The following is a 17,510-nucleotide window of genomic DNA, read 5'->3' on the forward strand; positions in this document are numbered from 1 at the left end:
AAAAAAAAAAAAAAAAAAAAAGAAAGTAGTTAGCAGTCAGGGCAGCAGGAGCGTGGGGCAGCTGGGTACTTTTCATACTCGGTCAGGAATTGGAACGACAAATGCTGCTGCTCAGCTGGGTCTCTCTCTCCCTTTTACTCAGTTCAGGACCATAGACCATGGGTTGATGCCACCCACCCTAAAGGCCGCTCTTCTCTGTTAACCTGATCTAAATTATCGTCTCATGGGCATGTTCCAAGGCTAAACTAATCCTGGCAATTTCCCCAAGGTGTGCTTGCTTGACAGTGAAATTAACCATCACATGATGACTATGGGAAGGCAGTGAGTGCATGCTGCTATGAATAACAGGTTAATTTTTCTTTCTTCTGTTTATTCTCCTTTAAACCATAATCCATTGAAGCTATACAATCTTCATTTGAATTGTCTTGAGAATGAAGCTATGGTATGTAAAAAATTTCAGTAGCTCTTCCTTTCTTTGCAACTATCCATAGTCCAGACCTTACTCATTTTCACACTGAATCCTTACACTAATGTTTGTTTTATTGACCACATCTGATACCTTGGTTTCAATAATACCTGTCTTTATTCTGTTTCCATAGTCCACAATTTGGGTGTGTAGCTCTGTTTTTCAGAGTGAGAGCTTTGGTTTAGAGTATTCACACTAAATGTTCATCAATTTAGGGGCATCATTCCTGCAAAGAAGTACATGTACGTTATTAAAGTCTGTATTTACAAAACATTTACCCTTTCAGTATGTATTGTGTAATGATTGATCTCTACATCAGATAAGCAAGTAAATGAGTAATTATTAAGCAGCCTAAATCCAATATAAAGACCTAAGACTTAACTTAAGAGTATTGTCAGCCGGGCCGTGGTGGTGCACGCCTTTATTCCCAGCACTTGGGAGGCAGAGGCAGGCAGATTTCTGAGTTTGAGGCCAGCCTAGTCTACAGACTTTCCTCCAAAAGTAAAATAATTGCAAATATAATAAAATAATCCCAGGGCTGGAGAGATGGCTCAGGGCACCTGGATGTTGGAAAGCTCAAACTTCCTATAATTCTAGCTCCAAGGAGTCTGCTACCTTTGGCCTCCGTATCTCTGGCACTAAAGTAATACACACACACACAAATTAAAAATTTTAAGGATTTTTTTTTTTAAGAATAAGGATTTTTTTTTTTAAAGAAAAATACAGGGGGCTCAGCAGTTAAGAGCACCGATTGCTCTTCCAGAGGTCCTGAGTTCAATCCCTAGCAATCACATGGTAGCTCACAACCATCTGTAATGGGATCAGTGCCCTTTTCTGGTGTGTCTGAAGAAAGCATCACTGTACTCAGATACATTCAATAAATAAATCTTTAAAAATGAGAGAGAAATACAGCAAGGCAGTGTACAAATGAAAAGAAAAGGATATTGCCAATATTCTGTGGTGTGGTGGCGCACGCCTTTAATCCCAGCACTTGGGAGGCAGAGGCAGGCGGATTTCTGAGTTTGAGGCCAGCTTGGTCTACAGAGTGAGTTCCAGGNCTATACAGAGAAACCCTGTCTTGAAACACACACAAAGAAAGAAAGAAAGAAAGAAAGAAAGAGAGAGAGAGAGAGAGAGAGAGAGAGAGAGAGAGAGGAAGGAAGGAAGGAAGGAAGGAAGGAAGGAAGGAAGGAAGGAGAGAGACAGACAGACAGACAAATGGGTACTGAAAATAAGGCTACTTTAAAAACACGGGGATGGGGGGGGGGTTGTGCCTGGTGGTGCTGGTGGCAGACATCTTTAATCCCAGCACTCTGGAGGCAGAGGCAGGTGTATCTCTGAGCTCAAGTCCAGCCTAGTCTACAGAGTGAGTTCTGGGACAGCCAGAGCTACACAGAGAAACCTGGCCTTTAATTTTTTTTTTCTTGTTTGTTTTGTTGCCTACATAACTCTAGCTGACCTGTTACTCACTATGTAGACCAGGCCAGCTTTGGATTGGCTGAGGTCCACGTGCCTCTGGATTACTGGGATTAAACACAACCACATTGAATTCAGCAACTTTTTAAATAACCTTACTGTGACATGATTCACCTATTTGAAGATGTAAGTGAGTGGTTCTTAAAGGAATAAAGCAGCCGGGTGGTGGTGGCGCACACCTTTAATCCAGCACTTGGGAGGCAGAGGCAGGCAGATTTCTGAGTTCGAGGCCAGCCTAGTCTACAAAGTGAGTTCCAGGATAGCCTGGGCTATACAGAGAAACCCTGTCTCGAAGAAGGAAAACACAAAACAAAACAAAACAAAGCACCAAAACCTTAATGGGTTAACTTTATGGTATTTTAATTACATCACAATATGATGGTCAATAAAGATACAAACTAAGCTGGGCTGTGGTGGTGCATACGTTTTAATCCCAGCACGTGGGAGGCAGAGGCAGGTGGATTTCTGAGTTTGAGGCCAGCCTGATCTACAAAGTGAGTTCCAGGACAGCCATGGCTACACAGAGAAACCCTGTCCCAAAAAACAAACAAACAAACAAACAAAAAGAATAAAGCAACCATTTCTACTCTCTTTATAGTTCCAGACATTTTTATCACCAAAACACCCTTTAGGCATTAACAGCCACTTTATTCTTCCCCCTCCTTTTCCTTTCTTTACTTCCTTCTAGCCCCAGGCAACCGTTAATGTGCAGTTCTGATTTTGTAGCTTTGCCCATTCCAGGTATTTCATGTAAATGGAATTCTACAATATGTGGCTTTCTAAGAAGAATTCTGAGAAATTATTAAATTTGTTCACTTGGATCTGCCCTGAGCTTTCTAGGCTCAGGTTTACTTACCTCTTAGCAGGTTGAATCTAAACTCCTGTAAGACAGCCAGCAAGACAGAGGCAGAAAGAGTCATTTTATGGTGTGTTTGTATCATTGCTCTCTATCCCCTTACTGTTGGGGATGGAACCTAGCGCCTTTTGCTTGGTAGACAAGTGTTCTGCTACTAACTTATGCTTCTTAGCTGTAGCCCCAGCCCCATTCTTATCCCATCTTTCCAGCAGCAGCACATGGCCAGTCTAAATTACGCAATCTCCAATGAAACAGATTTTGTAGGACTGAAATGTAATTTAAACATTTCCTTCTTTGCAGCTTGCCCTTTTTTACCCTCTTCAAATTAGCCTTTCTGATAGATTTGCTAATGATTCCCATTGTTCGGTAGTCTTACTGAACTGTTGAATCATAATCTTCATTTCCCAGTTCCTAGAACAGATCCTGGAGATAGACTAAGAAGCTGTTTTGGCAAAAGATTCCAAATTCTTTCTAAGCAACAGTAGACTGAGTCTGAGACAAACAGAGGCAGAGATGCATACAGGCCCTCAGATGTGTAGACCTTTCTGTCCCCTAACTGTTGTCACTATCATAATTTTGCCTCTAGACTTTGCTTGATTGAGCATCTCTAATCTAAATATTCAAAATTCAAAATGTTCCAATATCCAACACTGTGCATCTTCATTTTTTCAGGAAGATTTATTGGTGTGTGGGTCTATGTAGAAGCCAAAGCCAAGGCCATTGAATTCCCTGAGCTGGAGTTACAGGAGATTATGAGCTGCCTGCTGTGGGTGCTGAGAATTGAACTCCTGTCCTTTTAACGGCCTGTGATTTTAACTGCTTAGCCATCTCTCTAGCACCTGCGCTTTGCAACGTACACATTTAAGAAATTACAAAGAAAATAAAGAAAAAAATGTTCAGATTTTTGAAGCTGAGCGTAGTGCCCGGTTTTTTGTTTGTTTGTTTGTTTGTTTTTTTCAGATTAGGAATATTCTATTTTTAGTTGGAGTCATTTGCTCTTTAGCTTTTGTGCTGTTTTCACTAATAACACACATTTATCCTGTTATATAGTATGTTAGTGATTCTACCTCCTCCCTCTCCATCCCCCAGACAGACTCTTAATATATAGCTCAGATGAACATGGAACTCACACTGAAGATCAGGCTGGCCTTGAACTCTTAAGAGAACCAGACTGGCATGTTAGATGCTAGTGTTTTGTTTTTTGTTTTTTGTTTTTTTGTTTTTTGTTTTTTTTTGAGACAGGATTTCTCTGTGTAGCCCTGGCTGTCCTGGAACTCACTTTGTAGACCAGGCTGGCCTCAAACTCAGAAATCCTCCCACCTCTGCCTCCAAGTGCTGGGATTAAAGGCATGCACCATCACCGCCTGGCTTTCTTTCTTTCTCTCTTTCTTTCTTTCTTTCTTTCTTTCTTTCTTTCTTTCTTTCTTTCTTTCTTTCTTTCTAAAGCACATATACTAATGTTTTCTTTTTTTAAAGATTTATTTATTTATTTTATATATATGAGTACACTGTAGCTGTACAGATGGTTGTGAGCCATCATGTGGTTGCTGGGAATTATACTCAGGACCTCTTATAGCTCCAGTCTGAATATTTATTATTATATGTAAGTACACTGTAGCTGTCTTCAGATATACCAGAAGAGGGCGTCAGATCTCTTTATGGATGGTTGTGTGGCTGTTGGGATTTGAACTCAGGACCTTCTGAAGAGCAGTCAGTGCTCCCAACTGCTGAGCTATTTCTCCAACCCGTACTAATGCTTTCTTGTTAGTATTTCCCACAGTTGATTCACACATTTATTGAAAGATATCTTGGCTGGATGAAGTTCTGGCAATTGTGAATAAAGTGTTGTATACACTAGTGTGTAGGCTTTTGTGTGGAAATAAGTTTTACACTCATGTGAATAGATAAAAAAGATCAGGAATGCTGGACCTATTATAGGGAGCCAGAGAAGACCACTCAGACATAGTTTATAGTCTTTAAAAGTCTTTATTCCACCTGCCTGGGACTACACTCAGGTATTTGGGAGGTGGAGCCTAGTGTAAGCCAGGGTCTTTTAAAGGCAAAAATCACATCCTGTTGTCACACATGCCAGCTTCAGAGGGAAGTTTGCACAAGCAGGCAGTTTAACAGAAACTAAGTTACTTGGGCATTGGGATTCTCTATCAAGATTCAATTCTAGCTAAACCTGAAATGGCTTTAACAGAAATACAAGATGGAGGGATCTTTACACTGTCTTGCCTTGTCACAGATCATATGATAAGAGTGCATTCCCTTTTCCAGGAGACTGTCAAACTGTCTTTTAAAGTAGATGTGACATTTGCATTCCCACCAGCAAGGAATATTACTGCAGGTATTGCCAGCATTGTAGCTATCACTGCTTTAGAGGTTTGCAGCGATGCGACCTGGGGAATGGTTTCTCCTTGCTATTAAATTTGCTGCTCTAGTGACTGGGCTGGAGCCTCTTTCATGTGCTCACTTATTTCTGTCCTTTGCCCATTGTAAAAAATCAGGTTGTTGGTTTTCTTTTCCTTGCTTGCTTCCTTTCTTGCTTCCTTCCTTCCTTCTTTTTTTTTTTTTTTTTTTTCCTCAAGACTGGGTTTCTACCCTGGGTTTCCTGGACCTCACTCTGTAGACCAGGCTAGCCTCAAACACATGCCTCTCTGCTTCTGAGTGCTGGGTTTAAAGGCCTGTGCCATCAATCACTGTCTGATTTGGTTTTCTTATTATTTAGTTTTTAGAGGGTTTGTTGTTTATTTTCTTGCTTTTTTTTTTTTTTTTTGATATTCATTTTGAGGTAGATTCTCAGTTAACCAGACTGACCTCAGATTCCTGATACTCCTACTTCTACCTTCTAAATGATTTAGAAAACATCAAAGTTATATAGGATTGATGTTATAAAGGGTTTGTTAATAGATTAGCACAGGAGACATTAAGTTGCACAAGTAGAATCTTGTTAAGGGAGCATTGTCACCACCAAAATACCCCACAGTATGCTAACAGGTCTGTGGGATTTAGAGTGTAGGATGTAATGTGTATACACTAGTAATGGCCAGCCAGTAAGTCTCATTCCCTTCCTCAACAAACATCTCATGGGGGCAACATATGGATCATCATGAAGTTCTGGTCTGCCATTAAGTTTCCTGTGCTTTTATCACAAAAAAAACCATAATTTTTCCAGTGGGGCAAGATGACCCTGGGTAACAACTGTTCCAAAAAGAACAACACTGATGTCATTAAAATAATTCTGGCAATATGAAATGCCTTTGCTGTGTAAATCTGTCTGCCTAAGTGGTGAGACTCAGTCTTCTGTCTTTGTTTAAATTGTTTGAAATGTAACCTGGGGCAGGGACCTGAAGGATGGCAGTGGTTTTATAATGCATAAGCCTAAGATGTATATAAATTAGTAAACTCTTATGTTGGGAGCTATCTCTTTTTTGAACCATTAGCCACAGCTAGCCAGGCGCTTTAGTAAATTACTTTCCGTCATCTCTAAGTACGTGAAGTAATTTCTCTTGAAAAGGCAATTATTTCTGTGATATGAGTGCTGGGATTACAGGCATTCATAACCATGCCAAGCTATTACATACTTTTTTAAATAGATAAACCCAGATTCAAATTATTGATTTATAAAAAGGTCACACAACTACATAGTTGTAGGAAAAAGTATAAAATTGTAAGATCCGTATCAAAAGATGGCCTAGTCGGCCATCACTGGAAAGAGAGGCCCCCATTGGACTTGCAAACTTTATATGCCCCAGTACAGGGGAACGCCAGGGCCAAAAGGGGGGAGTAGGTGGGTAGGGGAGTGGGGGGTGGGTATGAGGGACTTTTGGGATAGCATTGGAAATGTAAATGAGGAAAATACCTAATAAAAAATTAAAAAAAAAAAAGAAAAAAATTGTAAGATCCTACTTTAAGCCTGCCCCAATCTAAGGTAGAAATGGAAAAACATGGTTTGCTAAGAAGTATTTAAATCATTCTATACCATTTATTAATTTCCTTTTGTATAAACTGGCATAGCCATTCTATGGTGTGGGGTAACTAGCTCCATAGTTAACGGGAAAGTTTTTTTTACTGTAGATAAGAAAAAAAAACATCTAGAGGCATCTGGAAGAGTTCTGAGCAGAGAGAGAAATAGTAGCTAGGATAAGAGAAGACTGAGAGCTGGAGGGAGTCTAGGTTGGGGAGGAGGTGCGAATGACTGGGAGGCTAGCATGGACTTGGAAGTGTATAAGGGTACTTGTGATTCTGAAGGAGTCGGAAGGCCAATATGCACTTTGATTTGCTGATAGACACCATAGGTAGCCATATGCCCCTTCTGCCAGAGGTAGGGGAATTGACTTTATAAGGGAACTAGCTTATTAAGTTCCTGAGGAGCCTTTTATTTAACACTCAGAAATCCTCCTATAGTACAGGTTGAGCTCATTCTGGATATTTTGACCTTTTTTTTTTTTTTTTGCTTTTTCGAGACAGGGTTTCTCTATAGCCCTGGCTATCCTGGAACTCACTTTGTAGACCAGGCTGACCTCAAACTCAGAAATCCGCCTGCCTCTGCCTCCCGAGTGCTGTGTTAAAGGTGTGCGCCACCACCATCCTGCTGATATTTTGACTTCTTATTGGAGGATGGAGAAATAGAATTTCCTTTGGACCTGACACCTTACATTATCAATGTCACAGTCAGTTTGAGTCCCTTTAGCAGCAGATATTCTAAGAGCAATACTTTCTTGGTTGGGTTTGGTTGGTTCGGATGTGGTCTTACTATAGAGCCATACTGACCTGGAATAGGAATAATAATATATACTATTATTATATTTTTTGGCCTCCTAGTTGCTTTAATTATAGGCATATGTGACCATGACCAGCCCAAATAGATCTAAGGTTACTTGTCTTGGAATTACAGTGTAGCTGGCATAAAGCTTCCCACCTAGGGATGGCTTTTATCAATAGGAACATTTGGTGATATCTGGAGACATTTTCTTTGGTTGTCACAGTGTTCATGGGTAGAAGCCAGAGATGCTTCCAAATGTTTTCCAATACACAAGCCTCTTCATTGTTCTTTGATAAATGATCTGATTTGGAATATCAGTAAGTTTGGCAGTTAAATGCTGAATCTAGGGCTGGAGAAATGACTCAGCAGTGATGAGTACTGGCTGCTCTTCCAGAGGCCCCAGATTCAGTTCCCTACACCTTACGAGGCAACTCAGAACTCTATATCCAACTCCATTTTCTGACCTCTGCAGGCACCAGACAAACATAGAGTGTGCATAAATATTCTAAGGCAAATATGCATACACATAAAGTAAAAACAGATGCATTTTTGTAGGTTTTAAAAGGTGTTTTTGTTTTTGAGATGTGGTCTTTTTTCTATGTAGTCTTAACTGTCCTGGAATTAGCTATGTAGATCAAGCTGGCCTGAAACAACAAAAAGAAATTTAAATACTGAGTCTAGTTTACTTCATATGAAAATATTTAAGCATTAGAAATCATTTAGCCGTCAAGATTTGCTGCTAAGGCTGAATGCCACCTCTGTCCATGGCTCAGTCCATTAACTAACTGGCTCTGGCACATTGCCTGCACCTTGAGCCAAAGCTGCTAAGTGGTGAGTGGGTTTTTTGGGTTTGTTTTTTTAAACAGGACAATGCTTTTTCTTCCTGATGTTTCCAAGAGACAGGCGCAGTTGGCCAGCAGTTCTTGTGCAAGAGAACCTGGTGACAATACTTTAATCTGTTGCTGGCATCTTTCACTCCCTAATCTGTGTTTACATGGCACTGAAAATTGACTCTCTGATGCCAAGCTCTGTTTCTGTGCAGTACTCCTGCATGGTTGGCAGAGATCCCCTCCCTAGTCTCTTCACAGTACCACCCTACACATGTATTTATTGCACAGCTGTTTCCAGAAGCATACGCTGTACAGGATGTCTCTGGAGTCGGGGCTAGAGCTGAATCATTTTGTTCCCAGTTACAAAGCCAGCATGTGCGTTTCTGAACTGTTTCCCTGGTGTAGATTTAATCCTCTGCTTGAGAAAATAGTTGTCTCTTTATCTCCCTTAGCAACTAACATTTAGTTCATCATACGTGAAGAAAGCCAATTTACCTCTTGGTATTTGGGGTTAGAGATATGCTTTTCTAGTAAGTTAGAAGAAATGGTAAGGAGCTAAAGCAGTTTGAGACTGGCTGTTAAAGGAGATGTCAATGATCTAGATAATAGACATGAAAGCCTGGGGAGTAATCAAAACGAAGAGTGATTCCTTCCAGAGAAGTGCTAGATCTTCTAACTAAACTTCTAAATAATTGCATTATTAATGAGGCCAAGAAAATCTGAGCCTGATTCTTTTTAAGAAATTTTTGGGCTGGAGAATGGCTCAGCAAGTCTAGGCTGACAACCAAAAATTAAAAAAAAAAAAAAAAATCCTGCAGACTTTGATCGTGTGGAATTCTAGAGTCATAAAACCCACTAAAATCTTTCAGAAAGGAAAAGAAAAGAAGGAAGGAAATTCCTACAGACAGCAGAGCCTCTTTCTTGACCTAATAATCAGCAAAATTCTCACATCAGATTTTTTTTTATTGAAAATAGATTTTTCCCCCTTATAATAGATTCTCCCAACTCCTCCTGGATCCACCCCATCTCCCTAAACTATGCCCGCTCTCTCTCTATTAGAAAAAGACGTCCAAAACAAAATGCAAACAAACATGGGAGAGGGGCAACAAAGAATGTGTACATAGAGATGTAAAAGACACATCACATTCACATATACAGAAATGTCATGGAAACACACAACTGTAGACAATAATACACAAGAAAAGGACCTCTAAGGCAGAAAAAAGATCCCCAACCCCAAACTGAAGAAACCAAAATAGCATTAAATTTGTTTTGTGTTGACCATGTACTGCTGGGCAAAGGCCTGCCCTTTAGTGTAGTTTTTACACCCAGTGAGACTCCTTTGGAGACTTCTCTCAGTGCTGGAACCCCATTTGACTTAGACCTGTGGGGGCGCTCTACGCTGTCACAGTCTGAGTCCTTATGTGCATTAGTCCTATTTTGTCTAGAAGGCCTTTTTGCTTTGTGTCTTCCATCTCCACTGACTCTTAGAAAATGTCTACTTGTTCTTCCACAGAGTTCTCTGAACCTGAGGGGAAGGATTTGATAGGAACATCCCATTTAGAACTGAATGTTCCAAGGTTTCTCACTCTGCACATTGTCCAGTTGTGGGTCTCTGTATTTGTTCCCATTTACTGCAGGAAGAAGCTTCTCTGATGATGGCTGAGCAAGGCACTGATCTCTGAGTCTTAACAGAATGTTGTTGAGAATCATTTTATTGCCATGTTCCCTTTAACAGAACAGTAGTGCTTGTTTTTTCCCTAGGTCTGTGGCCTGTTACATCTCAGGTTCTTGGCCAGGCAAGCAGTGTTGGGCCCTGTCTCATGGAGTGGTCCTTAAATTCACAGCAGGTCACCATTGTAGATAGAAGGCTTTGAAGCTGCATTGGTGTGTTTGCCTTTCTCCTCTAGTAGTGTGCAGAGGATCCTTCAGTACTATGGACACTGCTCAGTAGGGGTGAAGGCTCCAGGTAGGCACCAGCTCGACTTCTCTGTATTCAGTGAATTATGTAGGTGTCAGTTTCAACAGTAGAACCTTATCATCAGTTTATGGAGAGCAACCAATACTTTTAGCAATAGCCTGGGTTATTTAGCCTTCCACTGGGCCCTTTTCACCAACAGCTTGATTAGATGTGACTCATTCCCAGCACTGGGGGTTTCATTTGGTGGCTGGAGATGTCTACTTGGGTCTTTGTCTCTTTGTTATTTGCTGATTCCATTTTATATATGCATATATTTTAAGAAGCTTCATCTGGATTAGATTTCCACATGGCCCCTCAAATGGCCCTTAGTTTTACCTATCCCTCCCTGTATCCCCCCCTCTAACCTATACTCAAGATTTTTTTTCCCACGTTTCTTTGACTCTGTGTGTGCGCGCGCACGCATGTGCTTGTGCATGCACATATTACAGGTCAGAGGACGACTTGTGGGGGTCAGTTCTCTCCTTCACTGTGTGGGTCTAGAAGATCAAACTCAAGTCTTGGCAGCCAGTGGCTTGCCTAGTGAACCATTTCACCAGTTCCCAGATTATAGAAGGAGAATTTTCTGTGTTAAAGGAAGGGTAGATAACACACCTCATATGAATGGTCATATGTAGCATGGAGCCATCTGTAGAGGTTTGACGTCAGTGGCCACATTGATTACACCTGCAAATGCTGGTTTCTAACGCTTTTGAGTACATCACACTTGTTTGATACTATGTTTGATTTTTGTAAGACTTTAAAACTATTTAAGACTATCAGTTAATTTACAATAGTATTTTTCGACTTTTTTGTTTGTTTGTTTTTCAAGAGAAGGTTTCTCTGTATAGCCCTGGCTGTCCTGGAACTCACTTTGTAGACCAGGCTGGCCTGGAACTCAGAAATCCGCCTGTCTCTGCCTCCTGAGTGCTGGGATTAAAGGTGTGTGCTACCACACCCGGCACTATTTTTTGACTTTTATTTAACTATCCTTCTCCCAAGACATTTCTTTTCATTCTCCCTCCCATGGACACACACATGGTGTGTGTCCATATATTCTGGCATTGGGAAGGAGAATTAATGAGATTTAATGAGAATTAATGGGGGCACTCCTTTTTTTAATTATTTATGTGTGTGGAGAAGTAGAGAGAACAAGAACACACACATACTCCACAGCACATGTGTGGAGGTCAGAGGATAACTTTTTGTCAGTTGGTTCTCTCCTTCTACCTTATTTTTGAGACAGGATCTTATTTCTGCTGCTAGTTTGTGTGCAGGAGCTTCCATCCAGTTCTCTGCCTCCCCTGCTGCTGTAGGAGTGCTGGGTTACAGGAGTACAGGTATACTCTTCCACATCCCATCTTCCTGGCCTGGAGGCTTTTACTTCATTTTGGCCCCATAAGCCTTTTTTTTTCCCTCCAGGAAGGCAATTTTGGCCATGTTGAAACCATATAGCCTAAAAATGTCATCATCTAGGAAATGAACTGTTATTTGTATCTTTTCTTAAATTAAAACTGAAAGAAGGACTGTTAATAAACTAGCACTGAAAAATATCTTCTGGTACAGTGGCCAGCAGCCCCTGGATAAGGAAAAAGAGTAAGTTTCCTATATTTCATAACTGTGTAGAGGGTAGTTTCTCTCTAGGTCATTTGAGGAAAGAGCAGAGAAATCTAGAGACAGCAGAGTAATAAATGTAGCTCTTTAAAAGAAACAAGTAGAGGTGTTTTCTCCGTGATGTTCAGAAGTCAAGGGCTAGATGATATTGATGAATTCTGGCGTAAAACTGCCTTGTCCCAGGGCTGTCAGCATGGGCCAGATCTGCAGGGGAAAATACCATATAGCTTTTCTTGCTATTGCACAAGGATCTTCTGTTCTCCTGAGAAGGATTGGTTCTGCCTCATCAAAAGGGTGGGCTGTGTATGAAATGCACCTAGGAAGGAGGAGGAGGAAATGACATGTTCGTGTAAATGAAATACAACTGCAAATTAAAGTGTCACCCTGTTTTAAAAAAATCAAATTTTTATTTAATTGGTTACCAAGGGAAAAAAATGTCATACTGAAGTATATATCTCAGGGAAAATTAAGCTGAAACATTACAAGTGAATCTGGAATCAAAGGAAGGTCTTGGAGAGGAGCATTTTTAAAAATTGCCTTAATAAAAATAATCTCATGTTACAAAGGCAGACTCATAAATATCTGCTGTGCTCTATGCCTGCGTTTCAAGAGATTAACAGTGTTACCTCATTTGTTCTTTACTGCCTCCCTCCAGTCACCATGTGCTGACTGCCTCTTCTCTGGAGGAAGTCCTCTTTTGAGATGTCTTATTAGGAAAAAGGTCACTAACACAGGAGGACCTGCTTCTCCTAACACACCCAGAACTGCAAGGCCCTCAACTGAACTGAACTGAAATTCACCTGGTCTGTGTTCATGGCAGCTTCCCCTTGTTGTCAAATTTCTTTACTAACATTTGCATGAAAACTCATCTGTGTCTCCAGATAATGTATATATTCTTAGACAGTATATATTCAGGACCCGACACATTAATAATGGGAAGGACATATGAATGATGTTCCATTTCCACATAGAACTGTTTCTTGTGAAAGGTTGTGTCTAGTTTCTCTTTGCAGTGACTTGCCATGCGGATCTCTCAAGCTTTCGTGAGTCTTAGTTGTGATTCTTCTTTTTTTCCTCTACTAACTCCTGTGTTCATTATATTCTGGAGTAGAAGCATACAGAAAAGAATGCACTGTATGTAGTCTAATGTGGTCTTGTTGTCTTCTCCGTCATCAGGGGCAGTAATTGGAGATGGACAGTCTGCTGTGGCCAGTAACATTGCCAATACTACCTACAGGCTCCAGTGGTGGGACTTCACTAAGTTTGACCTTCCAGAAATCAGTAATGGTGAGTAGTGATGGGCAAGACAGGTTTCTGGTGAGACAGAACTTTGAAAAATACAAAACAGCAAAGTAGCACTGGATTGTCTGTCTCTCATTAAGTTGTCGATGGTCATGCACTCTTTCTGTAACTTATCCTCAGCTACCAGTAACACAGTTCAGAAAACAGTTTAGGGGAAACGCCAGATCTCCCCCAAGGAGTTTGTGGAGAGATTCATAGAGACTAAAAGACTGGTAGCTGAGACTGAGAAAAGGCCATAGTGAGTGTAGACTTGTTGGCAAATCCAAGCCTCAACTAAGCAGATGAGTGATGTGATTAATATCTGTTTACAAATGTGTGTGACTGATAGATAATGTTTCCTTTGAAAGACATCCATGGTCCCATTGTTCAGCATTGCAGATGTTTCCTCTGCCTAAGGAAGGGCTTTTGTGCATTCCTAAAAGGTGAGAATCAGCCCCTACCTGTTGGCAGCTGATGACGGCCTCACTATCACTGTTACATTTCTGCTAGAAGGTTCTTTCTCATAGCAAGCTACCATGGATTCTTTCTTTTTTTTTGTTTTTTTGGTTTTTCGAGACAGGGTTTCTCTGTGTAGCCCTGGCTGTCCTGGCACTCACTTTGTAGACCAGGGTGGCCTCGAACTCAGAAANTTTCGAGACAGGGTTTCTCTGTGTAGCCCTGGCTGTCCTGGCACTCACTTTGTAGACCAGGGTGGCCTCGAACTCAGAAATCCGCCTGCCTCTGCCTCCCGAGTGCTGGGATTAAAGGCATGCACCACCACGCCCGGCTGGATTCTTTCTTTTGAGATCACTTCATCCCATTGGTCCTATTTCTGCTGCTGCAACACCATGTAATACGGTTTACTTCTTTTACGCAGTCCTTCAGTAATCGGAAAGTCCCTCTACATCTCACCTTTCAGATCAAACCTCTGCAGATTTTTTTTTTCTAATGTGGTTTCCTATCTGTTCTTTCCCCCTTTAACTTTGTGGGTAGGATGAAACAGAACAGATCAGAAAATTACTGATGTGTGCTAAAAAGTAATAGAGTGATGTTTGCTACAGATCCCAGCAGCATTTTCTGAAGTTAATATTGCATTTGCAGTAACTTAAAGTTCCTTGATAACTGTTAGTAAGCCAGAATTCAGCCAGTTTGTACTACCTTCCTGTCATTGCAGTTCTAGTTCTTCCTTGCAGCACCTTTATTTGTCCTTCTCTTTCAGTCTTAGGGATCATCTGCTAATTTGATTAACATCTCTCCTCAGTCTTCCTTTAGATTTCTAGCAAAAATGGCGAGTAAATCAGGAAATTGCATTAAGCCTTGTGGTATGTTATTGGATTCCTATCATGGTTTTGGAACATGAATTATTTTTACTTTGGGTTTCACATCTAAAGTTCTTCCCTGTTAAAGACAGTTTCTCAAGGTCTGGGGAGATGGCTCAGCAGTTAGGAGCACTTGCTAATTTTCCAGAGGACTCTAGAGTTCAGTTTCCCAGCACCATGGGAAACTCACAAGTGCCTGTTAACTACTGTTCCATAGGATCCATTGCCCTTTTCTGGCCTCTGAGAGTACCCAAACATACATTCACAGAAAATGTACACATGCCAGGTGTATTGGCACATGACTTTCAGTCCCAGCATCTAGGAGGCAGAGGCAGGCAAATCTCTTTGAGTTCAAGGCCAGCCTGATTTACAGAGCAAGTTCCAGGACATTTAGGGCTATACAGAGGAACCCCCACGCCCCACCCCACCCACCCCCCAAAAAGAAAGAAAACATACATAAATACACATATATAAATGAAAAGTAAAACAAATCTTTTAAATAAATCAATAATAAAAGACAGTAGCTTTGTATAGTATAGGCTAGCCTTGAACTGGTTGTCCTCCTGCCTCAGCCTCAAGTGTTAGGGCCACAGACAAGCACACTGTGATGCCCTTATGTTTTCAGTATCATGTAAAGCATTGTAAGAGTTTGGAGATACAGCTAAAAATATCTTGATTACTGAGAGATAATCATTTTATGATGTACCAGTCTTTAGTATTCTTATCAGACAAGATAAACGAGGTTAATTTTTCATGCTTTGTTCTTAGTGAATCCTAAGTAGCAACTACTCATTTTATTCTAAGCCATAAATCAAGTCAAGTAATCTGTTCTTTTGATTTTTTTGTTTGATTTATTATTGTGTGTAGGTATGCACATGCCACGGCACATGTGTTGAGGTCAGAGGATAGCTTTCAGGAATAAATTATCTTCTTCCACTATGAATTCTGGGGGTTGTTCTCAAGTTACCATGCTTGTGAGGTAAAATGTTTTTACCCTCTGAGCCATTTTGCTGACTGGTACACTAACTGTTCTCCAATTCTTCTAAAAATCCATGGTAGAAGAGTCAGCCTTTTCCTTATTGAAAACTCAAGTTCATCTGTAGATTTGTGACCCATATCTTATTGGCCATAGTTCACCTTCAGTTATTTTGATTTTTTTACTTTATCATTGTTTAAATTAGATAATATAGTTACAATTCAAAACTTACTTAAAGGATATACAATAAGGGGCTGGAGAGATGGCTCAGCAGTTCAGAGCACTGACTGCTCTTCCAGAGGACCTGAGTTCAATTCCCAGCAACCACATGGTAGCTCACAACCATCTGTAATGGAATCTGATGCATTCTTCTAGTGTGTGTCTGAAGACAGCTGCAATGTACTCATATAAATAAAAAAAAATAATTTTTTTTTAAAAAAAGGATATACAATAAGAACTTTCTTAGCCCTATACCCTGCTGCCTGTGACTCCTTGTAGTAGGTAACCACTAGCAGTGTCAGTTCTTACATATCTCTTGAAAGAGAGTGTATGTATGTGTATGCACATCGAGAGCATTGCTTTCCGTCTTTTGTGTGATCTAAATGAAAATGTGCTATACAATATTCTTCTCACTTTTTTTTTCTGTACAGTGTATCTCATGAGCTTCCATATTTTTGTAAAGAGTATGTGTGTGTGAGTGTGTGTGTGTGTGTGTGAGTGTGTGTGTGTGTGTGTGTGTGTGTCTTATATACATCTACGTGTGCTCATGCAGAGGCCTGAGCAAGATGTCTGTAGACTTCCTCTATTGCTTCTCATCCTACTGCCTTGAGAGAGTCAGAAGGCACGCAGGATCTGCCTGTCTTTGTTCCTCGGTGCTGTGATTGCAGAATGCCTTTCTTCCTTTCTCCCTTTCCTCCTTTCCACCTTTCTGTGACCAGTTTATTGCTTTGGTGCTGGGAGATTTAAACTCAAGTTCTCATGCTTTCAGGACAAGCTTGTGTTTTACCCACTGCGTCTTGTTTAGAGATAGGGTCTTACTCTGAATCCCAGGTTAGCCGGGAGCTTGCAGCAGTCCTCTTGTCTCTGCTTCCTGGAGTGCTGAGATTATAGGCATGAGCTATCACTCTGGTGGCAGCTGCAGCTGCTGCTGCTATTGCTGCTGGTGCAGGCAGCCCCCACAGCTGCCACTCCTCCTCCTTCCCTGCCTGCACCCCTTTCTCCTCTTTTGAAAAAATAGCTACCTAGTAATTCATTATAACCAGTGTCCTCTTGAAGGACTTTGGAGTTCATAGTCTTGCTATATAAACTGCTACCGATTGTCTTACACATGCATATCAGTAGGATAGCTGCTTTGAAATACAACTATAGGGAAGGAAAGGTGCATGTATAATTTTGGTAGATATTGCATTATCTCCCTCTCTACACAGCTTGTTTCAACTAATAATCTCATCTATAGGCATTGTTTGTTCCTTTTTGTTTTCAAACAAATCCTCACTGTAGCCCAAGACTGGTTTTGAATTCAGAAACCTCTTGCCTCTGAATGCTTAGGATTACAAGTGTGAGCCACCGTGCTTGCCCTGCTCCACCTCTATAATCTTTCTGAGTGCTTGATTTTATAAACACTTGCTGAAGGAATGTGTTTCTAAACTTCAATATTTATGGATTTAATAGGGTAAAGATCACTACATGAGCATTTATGTTTCTATCTATTCCTTATGTTCCCCACATCCTTAATGGTGCTGCCTTGTCTTGGCTGGCCAAGTGCTTTATCTCTTTCTCTGCATGTTACTGCCCCCCCCTTCATAATTCTGTAGAAGTTCTTTATAAATTGAAAAATTAACTTATAAAAGGAGTTTCTTGTCATTTGTCTTTGACTTTGTTGAAGGTTATTTTTGTCATAGAACTTATTTTAAGTCAAAATTATACACCTTTCCTTTTATGGTTCCTAGGCTTTGTGTCATCATTAA

General features: G+C 40.6%; 1 protein-coding gene across 4 annotated transcripts in view; it reads left to right on the plus strand.

The window, feature by feature from the left end:
- Ambra1 (autophagy and beclin 1 regulator 1) overlaps positions 1-17,510 on the plus strand; it is a 181,753-nt gene that overhangs the window by 125,253 nt on the left and 38,990 nt on the right. For all 4 annotated transcript variants that reach the window (XM_021182585.2, XM_021182592.2, XM_021182598.2 and 1 more), the window contains one exon: positions 13,144-13,254. In XM_021182585.2, coding sequence (XP_021038244.1) covers positions 13,144-13,254 — 111 coding nt within the window. The remainder of the gene's footprint in view (positions 1-13,143; positions 13,255-17,510) is intronic.

This window comes from Mus caroli, chromosome 2 (assembly GCF_900094665.2).
Source record: "Mus caroli chromosome 2, CAROLI_EIJ_v1.1, whole genome shotgun sequence".
NCBI lineage: Eukaryota > Metazoa > Chordata > Mammalia > Rodentia > Muridae > Mus > Mus caroli.